Consider the following 19,729-nt stretch of genomic DNA (forward strand, 5'->3'; position numbering starts at 1 on the left):
TACGCAGCAGGACACCCACGCACAATTCCTCTCCTCTCACCGTGATTTATTTAGAGAAGTGTCCATTCTTTTTTTTTTCTTCTTTATCTTTGCTGCGAGCACTGTGAAACTAAGATGTAGAAAATGGGAACAGTCAGGAGTACACAAACAAATGGACAGAGATGGAGAAGGAGGAGAGAGTCTCCCAGCACTCTGAAAACCGAAGCAGCGTAATTCCTTCACGAGAGAGCAACCTGAGCTGTCTGTCTTCACCTCCACAGGATAAACAGACTCCCACGCGCCTTCGCTCTCTCTCCTTTCATCCGTCTTCCTCCTTCGCCTCCGCCAAGGCCGGGGCTCTGTACCTTCACCTCAGGGAGAAGCTGGCTTTGAGGGTGTGTGTGGGACTGAGACTGATGTATGGCGGCTTGTTAAGGTCTGATCAATATTTGAAGTGGGTTATTTTATGCACCGCTGCCGAAGACGGATGAGAGTGTTATCAGCCTGGGCTTGGGGTAATTGCTGGATTGGGAGGGAGCGAGGGAACAAGCGGAAAATGATACAGACAGATGATCTAGATGAGCTGTCGTCCGATTTTTTTAAAAATTTTTTTTTGCCGCTTGTGTAAATGTGTTCATTAAAAGCCTATACATATAGTCCGTATACTCTAAAGGTGATGTTTCCAATGCAGAAGATTTTTGGACAGCATGCAGAAGAAAAAAAAAAAAAAGACTCAGCAATAGGAGTGGAAAAGTATTTCATCTGTTCATCCAATGTCTACACGCCCATCCTTTATGGGGTTGTGGAGGACCTGGAGAGTATCCCAGGGCACCCTGGTTGGGGAGGTGCCAACTCATCTCAGTGCCCAAACACACACACAGTCATACACTACGGGCAATTTGGAAACACCAGTCACCCTGCAACACACGTCTTGGACTGTGGGAGGAAACCTGAGTGCCCAGAGGAAACCCGCAAAGTACTGAAAGAACATGCCAGGTGTATGCACACAGACTGAGGCCAGATATGAACCACCAGCTCTCAAGGTGTAGGGCAATAGTGCTAACCACTAAGCCACCCTGATGGCAACATGAAAAAAGTTTTAAAATAAGCTTTTTATGTAAAATATGGGTTAAAGTCATACCAGTCTGAAAGCACCCAATCTTGTCTGATCTTGGAAGCCAAGCACGCTTGGGCCTGGTTAGTACTTGAATGGGAGATGGCCGGGGAATACCAGGTGCTGTGAGGGTTTTCTTTTTATAGTGATCGTAAGGTTGACGGTTCAAGCCTCAGCGCCATCACCATGGCATTGTTGAGCCTTTCTGCTCCATAGGCTCTGTATCATGGATGACCCTGCGCTACAATGAATTTCACTGTGCTTTAATGTATGTGTGACACATAAGGGCTAATTAAAAATGAAAGATTTTCCACTCGTAGGTTAGACGATAAAATTTATATATGTGTGTATGTATGTGTATATATATAATTGTATGTATTGTGCATATACAGCATATAAGCATATACAAATCTGCATAAAAATGTATGATAAAAAAGAAAAAGACCCAGTAATGAACAGCACTAGGGAAACATGGCAACCATTAGAGTCACAAAAGTGGTGGATGGAGTGATGGTAATGGGAGTGCAATATGGTGGTGGATATTTTTTTTCACCCAATAAACAGGAAGCTGTGGTTTTGTATAGCTTGTTTGCATGGCGACTAGCGAATAAACTTTTGATAGCGAGCAGCATTAGAGCGACTTGAGGACGCAGGTGAAGGAATGACGCTCTTGTGAGTAATTGCACTTGAATGGCACCGGTGCCATAGCTGCACACTGCTGTGTTCCAGGTCCTAATGTAGATGAATGACCATGTTTTGAAATATGAAGAGATGTTCTCTGGCAAGTGTTCAAATGTCACTGCGTAAGTAAAGGACTGTTTCATTCACACACCATGCATTTAGTTTTGTTTAGTAAATCTCCTCCTGTGACATTTACACTCATGGACACATCAAAAATGACTTGAGAATTAGAGGGTCAAGGACTTAAGGGGGAAGCGGCGGCAGCTTTGCAACGCTTAGATCTTCGCTTCTGTCCACATGATCACTTGTCCAACATCCTAAGCACTGAGCTACCACTGTGAGTGTGAGCGTTTCTGCTCTGAGCTTAACAGAAATGAATGCTGCTCCTGTCACAACTGCTCCTGGAGTCTGTCAGGATAAATGGAAAATCTTCTAAAGTAAATAAACCTTGGCTCAAGCGTGCTCAAAGATGTGCTGCTTCTTTGTCTTTGATCTTAAGTGACAATGCTTTAAAGCGGGCCTGCTATGCCAGATGTGCTTTTTAGTCATTTTTAACTCTTCAGATTGATCTCAAATGTGTGTATAAAAATAAAAAACAAGCATGAGGGGAGAAAAAGCAACACGTATGCAAGAGGACTGAAATACAGGGAGTTTAAGGTATGCATTATTTAAAAAAGCATTATTTATGTGCATTTCAGCTGGAGCATTAACACAAACACTTTTTGAGACCTGTGATAATTTGTTTAAGAAATGGTAAAATATGGGACCTTTTTAAAAGAACCTCTGCGTCATATTTTTTAGCGTTGATATTTTCTAATAAACTTTGTCTAGATGACCTTTAACGTTATGTTCATGCTAACAAAATGCACTAAGCCTTAATGTACTACTACTAATATTTTTTTTATGCTTCACTTAAGTTTAGAATTTTTACAGTTCTTTTCATTGCAGCTCCAGTGAGACCCTTGACAGTAACAATTAAAGAAATAATAATTTTGGTAATATTTGTTGTATTTTAAAAATGTCCAGCTCTACACTAAACAGTAATATAGTAAAATCTACTTAGGAGTATAACATTTTCAGAAGGGTTTTTTAAAATTAAGGTAAATGAGGCTTTGTTTTAATGTCCCAGAATTTGTAGATTGATTAAAAAAATAATAATAAAAAAAACATTTCAGAACTTAAAACAATCCTTACCTATTGGTGGTGAGGTGTTGGACTGCTAATGACATGGTTTAAGCCTTGATGCTGCCACTTTTGGACACTAGTGTCACCAAGTGTGAAGGATCTTGTTTGAAGGACTCCCATAAGTACAGTGAAACCTTGGACAACACAGTTAAGGTTTACACATAGATAACACAGTTTGCGGGTGTTTTGCAAGACGAGCAAAGATTTTAATAAATTTTGACTTGCAAAACGAACAAGCCTTGGTTTACTAGTATCGGGTATCATGCATCACTCATGCGCTTCTTGTTTCGACGTTGAGCGTCACGTGATTGCAACTTAGCCAATGTTTTTTCTCTCTTTTGCGCTGCGGAATTGTGGGTAATTGTCTCCCCTGCTGGGTCTTAGTGCGCGTCTCTTATTGGTATAATCAACATCCCTCCACGCGTGTACTGTTTGCTATAATAATGTGACCGCATGTGTGCGTAAAACATATTTTATTTTGTCTGTATGCGTGTGTACAGCGCGCGTGGAAAGCAAAAGCAAGTCTCATTAGAGAGGTTAAAGATCCATTTTCTCTCTCTGTATCAGCCTGCTCTTTGTGTCTGTGTCGCCTGACGTGCCAGATAGCAATTAGACAGATTAATTAATTTTCACCTTTAATATCTTTTCCATTTATTTTTGTGTGACTCTTTATGAATTTCAACCAATATACGTATTCACCTTTATTTCTTTATTTCCTTTGACTCAGGAGACACTATTCATACGTCATTGCTTACTTTTTCCCGCCATTATTATAGCATTTGATGCTGAACAAGGCATTAATGGTTAAATGCCAGCTAAGGATTTTTTGTGAGCTTTCCGGATCATGAACAGCTATTCTATATAACATACATTTACAAGTATTCTCTCAGCAGACCTTTAGAACAGATGCATAATCCAACTATAGAGATGAGCAGACATGGCTTTAAGAGTAACTTTCCCATTCAGGGTTGCATCTATCCGTCTCAAAATCTGAGATGCACTTGATTCTTTCGCTCAAGAAAACCAGCAATGGGCCACTAAATCCACGAATGATGCCTTCATGCTGTATTAGGCCCATTAATTTGAGAGAAATTATGTTTAAGGGATTTAATAGGCATCCTTAATGGGAATACTTAATTTGGGCTTGATTTAAGTATGTCGTTAAAGATAAAATTAGGCATGATTAATCATCAGCAAACCATGTCAGATTTCTTTCCCCCTTTTTTTTGTTATAATAAGTGTGTGTGTGTGTGTGAGAGAGAGAGAGAGCTGACATAATTTTGGCAACAGCTGCAATAACCCCTGTAAATTATATAATGGGTAGAAATTAACACAAATATAAACATCAACAACACACTGGACCTGTTAAGAGATTTTAAGATTATTTGGCACAAAGAACCACAGGATTAAAGGGAATTGGTAGTTTTGTTAATATTATTATTATTATTATTATTAATAATAATAATAATAATAATACATTGTATTTATATAGACTCTTTCTAGTCATCTGAGGTCCCCTTCCAAAATCCAAATAAGCAATAAATAACAGCAATTAAAAAAACAAGAAAATAATGTTTGGTAAAAACGAAGTCAGTGTTATCATATAATAGCATATAAAGACGTATAAAGATTTGAGTGCAGCCTGGAGTCAGTGGTGGTCAAGCGGGCAGGGGGTATAAAGAGGAGCTTTAATGAGGAAGGGCGAAGAGTGTGTGAGAGGGTGTAAAGCTGTATGAGCTCTGAAAGTTAAGGCGGAGCAAGATTCTGAAGCGCTTAAAGGAGACTGAGAAGTCATTAAAGGGTAGGGGTGATGTGATGCATGATGGGTATTCGGGTTATGATATAGTTCAGGTTCTGAATGAGTTGAGGTTTATGATGAGTATTTGTGGTAGACCAGTTAAAAGTGAGTCAATGAAGGAGGCGAGAAATATTAAGTAGCTGAACGTAACACGATCTGCAAATACTCTGTTATTATGGGACTTTAATGACATCACCGTATCAAAGATGACCCCAAGTTTTGACCTGAGGAGAGGAAGAAACTGAGAGTTTGTAGATTTTGACCCTATGAGGACACCCTTTGTCTTACTGCAATTAAGTTCGCGAAAGTTGCAGGAAATCCAAGTGTTTCAAGTGCCAATATTATGCTTTTTCAAATATTTCCTTTTATGCAGTTTGTCATGTACTGTAGCTGGATGTGAACATAAACTATCTGCACTATCTGTGACGCTGACGGTGCACGATAAATGGAGTTTTTGTCTATTAAAAAAAATAATCAGCTTACATTCGCCTAAACGAGTTGTTAGCAAATCTATTTTTACTCTGTTAAGTATCCATGTCACTCCGTGACATATATGCATTATGTCCGCCCACGTTCTACATCACGAACAACTTGCCCGCCATCTTACAATTAACGTTACCACACTCTTGTTAATGTGACCGAGCATTCATGCCAGGTTCGCTTAAACACTTTGTAATATAAAAAAACGTGAGCACACGAAATCCTTTTTAACTGTTTATTCTCACCATTCATAAAAACTTAACTGTAACACTCGCGAAGTGCGAATGCCTACAGGCACGGAGCATGCGCACTTGTGTGCGCGCGATGTGTAAGTCCACGGGAAAATGCATGAGTAGTAATGGTGGCCTAGCGCTTCCGTTATTTGTTTGGACGACAGATGGAGAGATTGTTGTGGATCATTTTCTTTCGAAGATTTTTTTGACTGGGCATATTTCCCGGACTTCTCACCCTCCGGCATCGGCCTCTTGGACTTTATTAACCCCGGTGAGACTGAACCATACTCCTGTAACACACATACGATAAACACGGACTTCGGGCATTCTCCACTCACTCGCCCAATGCACATACCGTTTATTATATGTAGTTTGTAAATATTGTTTATATCTTTTTTTGGTTATGGTGCACCTTTTGCATTTACTTTATTTAGTTTTGTATAATACACGTTTGCTTTATCTACATGTTTGTGTTTGTCCTTTTTGCTCACCGGCCTTTCAACGCAACACCGACACAAAGACCTCTTGATTTTTTGTAGCCACAGTTCATATAAAATTAGCTGGTCGTTACACAGTAAAACCGACGCCATCTATGTATTTTCGATGTATTAACGGGTCTCCAGAGCCGTCGTTCAGTTATGGTCATGGGCGTTTCGTTTTCCGACACACGCTGTAGCGGTAGACCAGTCATAAATTACCGCGCCATCTGACCAATCACAGCCGTGAAGGCTCACGGAAAGGAGGGGTTTAGACAGACTGAATCTTTAAACTGCTTCACACGAGTCGTTTACGAATCATTTAGAAATGGGGTAAAATTAAATCTATTTTTGGAGAAAACTAAAGTGTTTTTTGGCCTTGCATACATGTTTTAAGGACACATTAAGGGCACTTTAAACAAACCGTAAAAATAAATGTTAATACATCAAAAGAAAACGTTCTAGAACAGAAAAGTGTTGAAGTCCATTAAGCCAAGTGCTGGTGTTCGTAGCCAGTACAGAAGCCTTATGGTCGGTCTACAATCCCAGCTGCTTGATTTCTTCTCATTCCCTTTTCCATTACTGCTGTTTTTCATCCTGCCACCACTCTCTGAGTAAGGTTTCTTTAAATGCAGGTGGTGAACATGCCTCTGGGAAGTCTTTAACACACCTGCAGCCTCTCCTGATTTATAGCTTACTGTATGTTCTCAAACTCTCCTTCACTTTCTAATACGTTTACCTATTCTCTTCATGTTCCTTGTCCTTTTTGTTTCCTTATTTTGTTCCACATCATTTCGGGACGCCTGTAAAACATTATGCAAAACAAATAGTAATTTAACAAGCCGGCAAGCTCTCACCAGCTACACAGTGAACAAGCTACTGTACTAAACTACTTAATATTTCGGCCTCTTTATATACATGTCTATTCGTGGTCACTGGACCCTAAATCAAGCGTTTTCCGCGGTCAGTGCTGGTTTGAGGAAACGCGCGGTGACATGGGACAACTTTGGAATTTCACTTTATTTGTTTTTCTTTATATCTTTACATTTTTTTAGATTAATCTGTGAGCTGATCTCTATACGAGGGGTACGATGGTATAGTATAGATATTAGAACTGTGGACCTCCAGGGTCAAGGGTTTAAATCCCACCTAGGATCTATGCATGCTGGGATTTCTCCAGGTGATCCAGGTTTTCTTCTATAGACAAATGACATGCTAGTTTGGCAAAAAACTTTTTCCAAATTGCTTATCCTGTCCAGATCCTGTACCTCATACCCCGAATTCCCTAAGAAACTCCAAGCCTTCCACATCCTGCAACAGGATAAGCAATTTGGATAATAAGTGAGACTGAGTAATTTTTGTGTGTTTGACACATCTTTTTCTATTCTATTCTCTCTTTCTCTCTCAGAGCGCACTATGGCCAGGCTGGAGCTGCATGAGGTTGAACAGAAGCAGAATCATAACGCAGTCCGCGAATCCCCTGCGCTCGCAGACAGTGATGATTTGCTCATCATCTACAACCGTGTGCCCAAAACTGGCAGCACGTCCTTCACAAACATCGCCTACGACCTTTGCGCCAAGAACCGCTACCACGTTCTGCATATCAATACCACCAAGAACAATCCAGTCATGTCCCTGCAGGATCAGGTGAGGACACGCATTTCATAGACACTAAGCGTCTGAACATCGTTCATTCGCTTTCTGACTTCACCGTTTTCTCAAGGTTTATCCCTTTAAGTTTTTCCTTGCTTTTGATGTCTCTGGCCTTTTCACAAGGGATTTTAATCTACACCCTGTGTTCTGTAAACCTGCTCGGTGATAATGTGACAACCTGCAATTTAGAGTTACAATACTGACAGCAGTGCCAAGCGAAAAACTGAAGTGAGAATTTATTGATGCAGTTAAACAACAATAGAAATGTCTGTCTGCCCTGTGGTGCCTTTCGTCCAATGTTCCCAAGACTATCTAATAATCATAATAATACTATTAATGGTAATAATAATAATAATATGTAATCAGGACAGAAATAAGAAAATATAGAGATGTAAGCTACAAAGTATTTGTGATTAAGAAAAAAAATGCATTATAGTTCCTGATGAAATGTTCTTATTTGTAACTGAATAATAAGAGAAGATGCAGGGATTGTGTTTCCTCCCCCAAACAAAAAGCTACCCAACAGTTTGAATAATGAAAGTAAATACATAAAATAAAGCTAGTGTTTATTGCAATGGCAATGTTATAGATATCTATAAGATCATAGCCGGCCTATTGCGTTATGTCAGTGGTTGAGCAGTGCTGCCATACTGGATTGTGCTACATTTATTTCAAGCCACTGCTTAAGCATGAGCATCAAATTCAAAATGATTACAATGTTAAGCTACTGTATAAAATGCTGGACTTATAAAAACAGTTACAGGTATGAAAAATGCACTGGGTTTTACAAGTGTGTGAAATGTATAAGTTTTGAATATTAGTGAGGAGGACACCAGCAGTTATAACCCCAAATCAGAAAAAGTTAGGACAGTATGGAAAACGCAAATAAAAAAAGAAAGTAGTGATTTCTGGATTTACTTTGACTTGTATTTCATTGCAGACAATATAAACACAAAATATGTCTTGTTCTATCTGGTTAACTTCATTTCATTTGTAAATATGCATCCTTTCCTGACATTCAGACCTGCAACGCATTCCAAAAAAGGTTGGGACCGGAGCAATTAAGGGCAAGTAATCAGGTTAATTGGTTAGATAATGATGTGATTTCAGACAGGTGATGTCAGCAGGTGATTGTAATTATGATTTGGTACCAGAGCAGCATTCAAGAAAGGTCTAGTCTTTTAGGAGAGAAGATGGGCCAAGGATTGCCAGTTTGCTAACAAATACGTGACAAAATTATTAAAATGTTTAAAAACAATGGACGATATCATGACATGGACTCAGGACTACTTTGGCAAACCTTTTTCAAGTACCACAATACATATTTACATCCGGAAAACCAGTTAAAACTGTACTTTGCCAAAAGGAAGCCCTGTGTTAACAGGTTCCAGAAGCGCTGTTGATTCTCTCTGGGCTCGGAGGCATCTGGGATGGACCATCACACAGTGGAAACGTGTTTTGTGGTGAGATTAATCAGTATTTAAGGTATTTTTGGGGAGAAATGGACGCCGTGTGCTCCGGACCAAAGAAAAAAAAGGATCATCCAGACTGTTACCAGCAACTGGTTATGGGGTTGTGTCAGTGTCCTTGGCAAAGGTAACTTGCACTTTTTTGATTGCACCATTAATTCTGAAAAGTACATAGAGATTACTACTTAGAGGAGCACAATATGCTGCCTTCAAGAAGACATCTTTTCCAGGGACACCCATGCATATTTCAACAAGACAATGCAAAACCACATTCTGCACACATTACAGAGACCTGACTACGGAGAAGGAGGATACAGGTACACGACCAGCCTGCCTGCAGTCCCGACCTCCAGTCTCCAATAGAGAATGTGTGGCGCATTTTGAAGCGCAAAATCCGACAACGAAGACCCCGTACGGTTTCCCACCTTAAGACTTGTTGAAATGCTTTACTGTTCCAACTTTTTAAAAAAAATGTGTTGCAAGAAACAAAAATGGTAATATGTTTATTTTTTTTTAAATAAATAAAATTTATAATGAACACATATTAAATAATGTGCAGTTGTATTGTCTGCAATGAAATACAAGTCAAATAAATTTAGAAATCACTACTTTCTTTTTTCATTTCATCTATCTTTTATGTATGTTTTCCATACTGTCCCAACTTTTTGTAATTTGGGGTTGTAGTTGTCACTAGTTAGTTTGTGCTATGGATGGTTTTTTTTAGCGCTTGGATTTCTAAACGGGAATATACTGTATTACCAAAAACCCATGCGGATTGAGTGAGTGGAATGGAAACTCTCCTTCCGGGCATGCAGTCCTTTCCAGCTGCGATTTTATTCCTAGTATTGCTACAGTAGCTTTATCCTCTTTCAATATTTTTTTAAAATAATCAACTTGGTTGCTCACTCTGTGTGATATTATTTGTAGCCTAAAGAAGTTCAGCACGGAACCACATCGACTTTTTTTATTCCTTAAAAAAAAAGAGCAGATGAAAGTGCAGCTACACTTATGGTTACTGGGACGCTGAATGATATGGTGCTTAACTGCACTAAACATGTGCTGCATTTAGGTCCTGCATTCATGCTCTAGGATTAGCTCACAACAAGGATTATTGAAATTGATCATAACTGATCAGTCGGGATTTGTTTGTAAATTTGTATTAATTTTTTCCCCAATAAAAAAAAGATTTGTACGGCTGATGAAATCCATTTTAAGCTGTTAAGACAAAAGGAAATGCGAGTGGTACAGCCAATATTATATTATTATATATACAATATAATATCATATCATATAATAATTATATCATTATATAATATATTATATATATTAATATTGTATATATTACAATATATAATATATATAATCATTATAATACATTATATTTATAATGGTTAGATATATTATAAATTATATTATACATTATTATTATTATTATTATTATTATTATTATTATTATATTATATAGTATACTAATATAATATATAAGCTCATATAGCTATCTAGCTAGCTATTACTGGGGTAATATATTCAAGCAAAACTTAACTGAATTACCATTGTATAAACCAAATCATTCATCGTTCATCCATACCTTGTTGTAGGTACAGTGCCTATAATAGTATATAGAAAGTGTTTAAGCCTTAGTTCTCATTACTCAACTCCTATGCATTAACCTTTATCCTTCTTTCTTTCCTGGGGCATTAAACTATCAACACACCAAACCCTGCAGCAATGTTTTATAAAGTTTTCTCACAATCTCATCTCATGGTTTTTCCACACATTTGGTGCCAAGGCATCTTATGATCAACTGGGCTTAGCATTTATACTGAGAGAAAGCATGCCCAGCGGGAAGTGTTGCAAGGTCATCATTGGTTCACTGCTATTTTATATTTTATTTTTCTTCGTCTTCTTTCAGCCGCTTTTAGTTTGCAAGAAGTCACCGCATCGGATCACTGGGTCCACATGTACAGTATGTAATGTGGCTCAGGTTTTATAGCAGATGTCCTACCTTATACAACCCTCCCCAGTTTAGCTGGGCTTGGGTCAGGCATTAAAGATGCAGGCCGTGTACAGCCTTGTACACCTTCCAGTATCTGGGGCTGGTTCTGTGACTGGGAATTGAACCATGGCCATGGCGGTGAGAGTGGTGCACGCTAGACACTAGTTCACTAGAGAAGCTCATTGTTGTTCGATAAGGAGTTAGAAGAAATGCATCAAAAAAGATCTTGGACAAAAATATAATGACTTCAGGGCAAAACTGTAAGGAAATACTAGGAGTGCATTTTTTTAGACTGTAGCAAACTGGGAGCATAATGTATTTTAGCAGAAAGTGAAACATTTAGATGGATCACCTTAGTAAAGATTTTGTTGCCTCCTTAGTTACTGTATATTAATGTGACCTAAAACGGCCAAGGTTAGGGTACTTCGTGTATAGATGTATATATAAAAAGATAAATAGACTGACTTTTTGTGTGTGTGTGTCTGTGTGTGTTAAGCTCACACCTGGTTGATTATTAAGAGAGCACAAGTGTTGTTTGTTTTCGAGCATGACTAAACAAAGTCATGAGTACAGTTATGTTTATCTTGGTGTCAGATGCTTTAACCTTTAAGAAGTAGTCTATCAGAGCGTATAACTTGTGTTTAGTAAGAGTATTGGGGTATGCAGTTGTATCTTGTGTTGCATTGTGATGCCTAGGTTTTTGGGGTTTTTTTTGCTGTTGAATAAACATTGTAGAGACGTTCATTTGGCCGAGTTGTAGATGTTGGGACAACGTTGGTATGTGGTGGTTTTTGAAAGTTAAAATTACTTTAATAAAATGAAGAATTTAACTACACGATGATGGAGTAACCATTGCCCCTAACACAATGTTGCAATAACAACTTCAAACACTATTAATATTAAAATGAAGCGTAAGTCAAACTCTGGTCGCTCCAGTTGGAGCATGGTGCGCTAACCACTATACCACTTGGGATCATGCTTTTAATTCTAGTAAATGTATGTACATATCAATGAACACCACAATATGAACCCAGACGACAGCAATTTGCATATTTAACGTCTGAGAATCTGTTCCGTGAAACAGGACGTGGTACAGTTTGGGTGCCATTTTACAATAATTTGGGAGCTACAGTAAGCTGCACCTCACGGGAATATTTCAGAAAGAAAATTAACCAGAGAGATAACATTACCACACTAAGAGATGCCCGACATGAGGTATACGCCTGCACATGGAAAAAAATATGTATATAATTTATATATAAATTACATAATGCTTCTTATCTCCCGATCCATACATTTCTTCTTTTTTTTTATATTTTTACACATTTATATTTTTATCCTATAAAAGAAACACATTTGCTAAATACAATTTCATGCCCTTTTATGTAGTCGATGTAACTTTTTTTTTTAATAATAACTGTCATTTAGATGAACCTTTGCCAGTTTTGTCAATTAGATTTCACATGAAAAGACATGAGCATAAAAAGTGTATTATTCTAAAACGCGAAATTGTTAAGCTACAGTATAACAACATGAATTTGCCATGGTTTCGAACACAACAGTTTTGTTTTTTTTTGTTGTTTTTTTTGGGGGGGGGACCCTAAATTTTGCATGTTATGCTTTCATTTAGGCAACAATTTTTACAGGTTATATGCTTCGATAAACTTGCATTAATTTTTACTATCATGACTCATAAAGAAAGAATTTGCATTTGAAATAATTATTGATTAAAGCGAAATGTACAACAGTGTAAGATAATACATATAAAATGTAAATTATCTCTTTAAACCAACTGAGGTTAGCCACTTAAAATTTTTAGGAAAGTAAAATTGGCCACTTCCATGTTGCATAAACTTCAGAAGTAAAGTGGAACCTCGCATTACGAGCATAATTTGTCCGGAAGTGGGCATTCCAAAACACTCCTAAACCAAATTTACTTTTCCCATAAGAAATAATAGAAACTTAAATTATTCGTTTTACAGCCCTACAGCGTGCGTGTGTGCGTGCGAGGCTAGAGTAAGTGTAGACTCTTGCTTTCAGCCCCATTTGTCTCCCCCTCCTCATCTTACACATAAGAACTTCCTCCTCTCATTTAAACACACACACACACATTAACGGAACTAGAAGAGTTCACACATTGTTCTCTTCTAAATTTATTATTTAAGCTTCTCCGCTTTATTTTGATGTTGCTCGCGACAGCGTAACAGCCTGTTAATCCATGCTCGTGTAATGATGAGACAAACTGGTCGATGCCTCCGTTCTTTTATTTGCTACATTATCAGGTTATAGTACAAACTTTCGAGTGAATCCTGCTCTTAATTCCAACAAAAAAAACTACTAAAGAACTAGGGATGCACCGAAAATTTTCGGCCGAAATAGCATTATTGGTTTCGGCCGAAACGTAAGAAAGCGCCGAAAAATAAAAGCCGAAATTGTCGCCACGCCTCTCCCATCCTCCCGTCTCGTTCGCGCTGTCATTACGCATCAAACACGGAGTATGTCGGCGGTTAGGAAGCACTTCAAAGTTTCAGATGAGGACAGCAAAGTTGCAATATGCAACATTTTTTTAATACAAACAAAAAGAAAATATTTTAAACATGTTTTTTAATAAAGCCATTTTCGGTTTCGGTATCGGTTTTCGGCCAAGTGCATCCAAAAATTTCGGTTTCGTTTTCGGCCCAGTATTTTCATTTCGGTGCATCCCTATAAAGAACAAAACTCGCGCTCTATTTCCTAGCTTACATCTCACATTTGCATTCTCGCACACTGGACTGCTTTACCCACAATGCATCTCGCACTGGACTACACCACCGTAAACAGCAGTCATAAATCAACGTCTCTCTCCTGCTACACTGTTTTATCTGAAAATTAGCAACGAACATCGCTAATGACACTCGTGTGAGCACAAACTAACAGAATCACTGTTGTAAAGTAAAACAAACAAACAAATTATCCAGCACCTTACCTCTGTAAAAATTAGCAAGTTTCTTTGGAGAGCAGAGTGTGTGTCTCTCGCCTTAATTTCTGTGCGCGTGTGTGTTTGTGAAGGGAGTTTCACTCACTCACTCTCTCACACACACACACACACACACACACACACACACACACACAGGCGGCACAGTGTCAAATTACGCTGAGAATTTCTTTTGCTTTACTCGCATGCACACGTGTGAAATAGTACACTCGCTGTACACATGCGCTTCCGAACACAACATTAAATATGTTTTTCACACACACACACACACACACACACACACACACACGTGGTCACAGTGTTATAGTAAATACAGTGTTATACGCGTGCACGGATGTTGATTATACCAGTAAGAAACGAGCACCAAGACCCAGCAGGAGAGACGAATCCGCAGCGCAAGAGAGAGAAAAACCGATGGCTCAGTTGTGATCACATGTCTCTCTGCGTCAAAACAAGAAGTGCATGCGTGATACATGATACTCCGTGCTAGTAAACCAAGACAATGCCCGTTTTTCAAGTCAAAATTTATTAACAATCTTTGCTCATCTTGCGGAACACTCGTAAACCGCGTTACTCGAATCCGAGGTTTCACTGTAGCTTTATTGGCATACACTCTCACTCACTCACTCACTCACTCACTCATCTTCTGTACCGCTTTATCCTGTATTCAGTGTCGCAGGGACTTGGAGCCTATCCCAGGAGGCTTAGGGCATGAGGTGGGGTACACCTTGAACAGAGTGCCAATCCATCCTAGAGCATTGGCAAACACTTTTTTTAATTATTATAATAACGTTTATTTAATCAAGCACCAGTACTGTTTTGGCCGACACTGCGTGTGGGAACTGTTGTGTCCAACTCAATTCAATTCAGTTCAATTCAGTTCAATTCAATTTTATTTATATAGCGCTTTTAACAATGGTCATTGTCTCAAAGCAGCTTCACAAAAATTATTTATTTATTTTTTTTAAGAAAAGAATATTTGGAAGTGTGCATGTGTGAGAAAAATGTGTCTAGATAATAATTAGATGAATGAATGATGAATGAAATGTCTTTAATGAGTAAGCCAAGGGTGACGGCGACGGTGGCAAGGAAAAACTCCCTGAGATGGCAATAGGAAGAAACCTTGAGAGAAACCAGACTCAATCAGGGAACCCATCCTCATTTGGGTGATAACAGATAGAAATAACATTATGTGTTTTGTTCAGGTGAAAGTTGAATATAACAGAAGTTGTGTGGATTAACATGAAGTCCAGTTCAGCACAGGGAGTCAGTAGGTGCAGAGGGCAGATGGGGTCTGGATCACTGGAAGCACAGGAGCAGGATGTGTAGCTCCAACCATCATGAAGCAGAATTCAGCTGGAGCTGGTCCTTCTCTGGATGCCTCAGAAACCTTGCAGGGTCGGCCTTTGTCTACTAAAGCTGGCACAATCTCCAGCTCGGTATGGGTAGAAAAGCTGGAAAGAAGCGTAGTTGCCATTCAGGATAGATGCACTGGAGTATGAGGTCATGGGATGAGTTACAGTACATGTATGCCAGATTAAAGAGATGCGTCTTGAGTCTACTTTTAAACTGGGAAACTGTGTCTGCTTCCCGAACACTGTCTGGAAGGCTATTTCAAAGTTTTGGAGCTAAATATGAAAATGCCCTACCCCCTTTTGTAGATTTTAAAATTTTGGGAACTACCAAGAGTCCAGAGTTTTGCGATCGCCAATCGGAATTCCAACCATGTTAGAAACTTAAGGGAGAATGGGTGTGGTCAGGATGTTATGCAAATGGATGTTAATTAATTAAAATATAACCTCCAAATAAAGGTTAAAATTTTGTTGTTTTAAGGTTGCATTTGAAGTCCAGTGTTTGGGTTGCTCAATCTTAAAGACATTCTGTCAAAGTCATTTAACATTCAAATGCAACACTGTCTCAAAGGAGGACGTCACCGCAACATCGTTACAGTGTTTCTGAAAGAAACATTCAAATGTCTTTGACGACAGTGCGGTATGTACAGCTGAACTCCAGAATTAGATTTTTTCAATGCCTAGCTACAGTGGTACAGTGATGCCTGAGCACTAAGCCTTTCTGTTTTTGCTGTTGAAGCAGCGATGAGACTCAAATCAGATAAAATCATCTGGAGGAAAATGCAGTTCACAGAAGTGGAAAACGGATGAGTTTATGATGTTTATTGGCCTCTGATATTTTTTACTTTTTGACACACTATATATATATACTGTATAGAGCAATGGTTTTCAGACTCGTGACCTTTAGACTTGAGAGCCAGTAGAAAGCATGTGGGTGAGATTGTGGTTTTAGTGGTACAAAAAAATGGAGGAGTGACTTTCTTAGTATGGAGTAGCGGTCACTTGTAGACAGTCCACTGGTTATTGGTTTTTCTTTTTTTTGTTTTACCTTGAAAAAAAATCTTTACTAAGATTCAAATTTCTTTATCAGCACTGCATATTTACTTTAGTTATCAGTGACTTATCCCCCATTCCCTAACCCCCCACCCCATACCCACTGTCCATGCAAGGGGCAACATATCATTCTAGTGCATATAGTAATGCTCTAGTCAGTAGGTGGTGATAGAATGATTAATCACTGGGGTCAGGGTTTGGCACATAAAAAAGGCAGGTTGGTCCGTCAGCAGGCCTGTGGTCAGGAGCAGGAGCGTCTATTCCCAGAGTGGGTGTTTATTAGACTGTGTGTGTCATGTTCAGCCTCAATGGGTCATAAAAGCGCGGTTATCATTTTGTTTCTGCTGCTTTCTGTGTCACACATTCCTTATCGCTGATTCCATCTCCATGGTGAATAAAGAGCCCATGAAAGCGGGAGTGCAGCAAAGAAAGAGCTGCTGTTTGATTGAGAGGCAGTAGCAGCTGCAGGTTAAGTCAACTGCGCGGAACCTGGACAGTTTTTCTGATTTGTACAGAGCTGTTTTAATGTGCAGGGAGATGACCTGTCTGTTTCCTGCACACTGACTGACTGAAAAAAATCGTATCTGTCGTTTCTTTTGTTTCAGTGTTGAAGTCTCTTTTTTGTTGTTGTTGTTGTTGTTGTTGTTGTTGTTGTTGTTTTACTGCTTACACTTTGTAGGATTCCCTGCAGAAATATGTAACAGGAATAAATAACAGAAAATAATAATGAGGCTCAAAAAAAAGTGTATTTTTACTGATTATAAATCTAAATGAAGTCCCATATCCCCTAGTTCTCAAAATTGGATCTTGCTCATTTAAGTTGTCGCTAATTTGAATGGCTACAGTGTGGCACCGTACACAGCCAATATAACATTCACAATTACATAGTGTGCCTAATAGTTGTATAATATGTCTATAAAACACATTTCTGCTAAGAGGGGTCTGTATAAGATTAATTTCTCTTTGTTTTCTTGTTTTCATATTGATGGGGGAGTCTGACCGCTGCATAATATCTTCTCCAGCACAACCCAAAGATTCTCAATGCGGCCTCTGTGGTGGCCAAGCCATGTGTGAAAATGATGTCTCATGCTCCCTGAACCACTCTTTCACAATTAGAGCCTGGTGAATCCTGGCATCGTTATCTCATGCTCATGACACTGAGAAGGAAAAATCCATTATCCCTTAATGGAAAAACCTGGTCATTCAGGTAGTCAGCAGAATGGGCTTATTTTTGCGGCAAATATCGTTGCTAGGCCGAGACCTGACCGACATGGCATGATGGGTGCATCACTTTATTTGCCTCTCTTTAGACCCTGATGTGCCATCATCAGACCACATGACCTTTTCTCAATGCTCCACAGTCTACTCCAAGCAAATTTAAGGCCTTTTTTTTTCTGATTAGCCCCACTGATTCATGTTTATCACTGCGGTAATTATCCAATGGAGGTCTCTTAACTTTTTACCTAATTGGCCTTAGTTGTCCTCACTAATACTGTAAGTGGTTTTCTTAAGGTTACGCAGCTGTTTAGTCCCAATCCCCTGAGTTCTCTTCTCATTGTGTTCAAATCCTCATACTTTTCACTTTTCACTATTATGCTCAATAATTGTGAGTTCTACTGTTGTTGTTTTTTACTGTTCGATTTCACAAAGTGCTTAAGTGTCAGTAATCTTACATTACACCTGTTCAGAATGTTTTTCCGACCACATCCACACACCACATCTGCCTCAAAGATGATGGTTCTCCCTATCTTTCCAGGTTTTAATAATGCATTTTTCAAGTTCTTAATCCATAGTTAACAGTTTAAACAATCTCATTAGTTGTTTTCTTTGCTTGATGCAGGCCAATAATTTGACTCTTCTGAAACAGCGTAACATCTGTGCCACATGTACAGGATATCTCACACTATGGGCAATTTGGGAACGCCATTTAGCCTAATCAGATCTTTGGACTGTGGGTGGATACCGGAGTACCCGGAGGAAACCCACCAAGCACGGGGAGAACATGCAAACTTACAGCAGTTAGGATTAAATAACTTGTTGCCAGCTGAACCGTAATAGTCACTGCAGTAATCTAATGGAAGACTTCATTATTTTTTTGAAGGAAAATCTCGGTGGTGACTTTGATTGGCCGCGCAGTGTGCCGAGGCTGTATACATGCAAGAATTCATTTATTGGGTTATTTCTTTCACATGCACAATAAGCTGTATTTCCTTTTTTCTACCTGAGACCAGTTTGACATTTTTAGAATTCTAACCAGATTTGGGATGTTTGTGGATTTGCATTGTTAAATTGTGTACAGTCTTTGGTATTGGTGCATTCTTTAGTGAGGCAGGTGGCACGAGATGAAAGTCCACAAATAACTATGGATAGGCTTGTGGAATATACAATTGACCCACGAGTCATAAAGACTACTGGACACCCTGACACGCCCTAATCAGCCATGTGCTCTGCGATTTGTAAATTTGTTGCAATCTATAGCAAAATGTGTGAAGTCGGAACTGATAATTTATAAAATAAGTGCTATGGGAGTACTCAAAATAATCATATGCTTCCATTGTTACAAAATTTGTTGTAGCTGACAAGATTTATCGTATTCGTGGTATATAGATAATTAATATAATATGGAAATTGGGTTTTGAAGTTTGTTTACAATTTAGCAGCAAAACTGAGAAAGACGTAATAATAATGGTAATATGTCAGAAACGTGTGTGTGTGTGTATCAGTTTTTCAGGGATCATTACGTTGGGGTGAATGTTGGTATTGCAAGATGTAGGCAGTCCATGGTGACCGCCTGTGATTGACACGTTGAATATTTAAGACGGATATATATCTATAGGGAGCGCATGCTCCCACACCACACAACTCTCAAATCTTGTGGGCATATTTGACCTAGGTGTGTGTGTGCGCGTGCGTGTCTGTGTGTTTGTGTGCTGGGTCGTTCGGTGTGTGTCTCTGCATTTATATTCCTGTCACCTCTGTCCCTAACACGAAAAATAAGCGGCTGTGATGGATAGAAGGAAGATGTCATTAGTGGAAGGCTTTGCTGAGGTAATATCTAGTCGACTTCGTCTCCACACTCTCTGAGCTGCTCGCTGAGCCGAGACTCGGTGCCGAGGCAAGAGATGTGTGGAAACGAGCGTGCAGGTGTGGTGTGTGTAGGTGTGTGGTGATTCTGCTTAAGTTCAGCACGTACAACCTATGTCTGTTTTACCTTTTTATGATGTGTATGGAATAATTTGGTATAATAACATAAATTGAGTATGTACAATGTGTTTGTGTCTTTACT

At 39.0% G+C, this 19,729-nt stretch overlaps 1 protein-coding gene and 1 pseudogene across 1 annotated transcript in view; both read left to right on the forward strand.

Annotated features, from left to right (window-relative positions):
- hs2st1b (heparan sulfate 2-O-sulfotransferase 1b) overlaps positions 1-19,729 on the forward strand; it is a 115,005-nt gene that overhangs the window by 86,243 nt on the left and 9,033 nt on the right. The window contains exon 2 of the mRNA XM_053497709.1: positions 7,355-7,593. Coding sequence (XP_053353684.1) covers positions 7,355-7,593 — 239 coding nt within the window. The remainder of the gene's footprint in view (positions 1-7,354; positions 7,594-19,729) is intronic.
- On the forward strand, positions 1,107-1,225 carry LOC128527276 (uncharacterized; annotated as a pseudogene).

The sequence above is a fragment of the Clarias gariepinus genome, chromosome 6 (assembly GCF_024256425.1).
Source record: "Clarias gariepinus isolate MV-2021 ecotype Netherlands chromosome 6, CGAR_prim_01v2, whole genome shotgun sequence".
NCBI lineage: Eukaryota > Metazoa > Chordata > Actinopteri > Siluriformes > Clariidae > Clarias > Clarias gariepinus.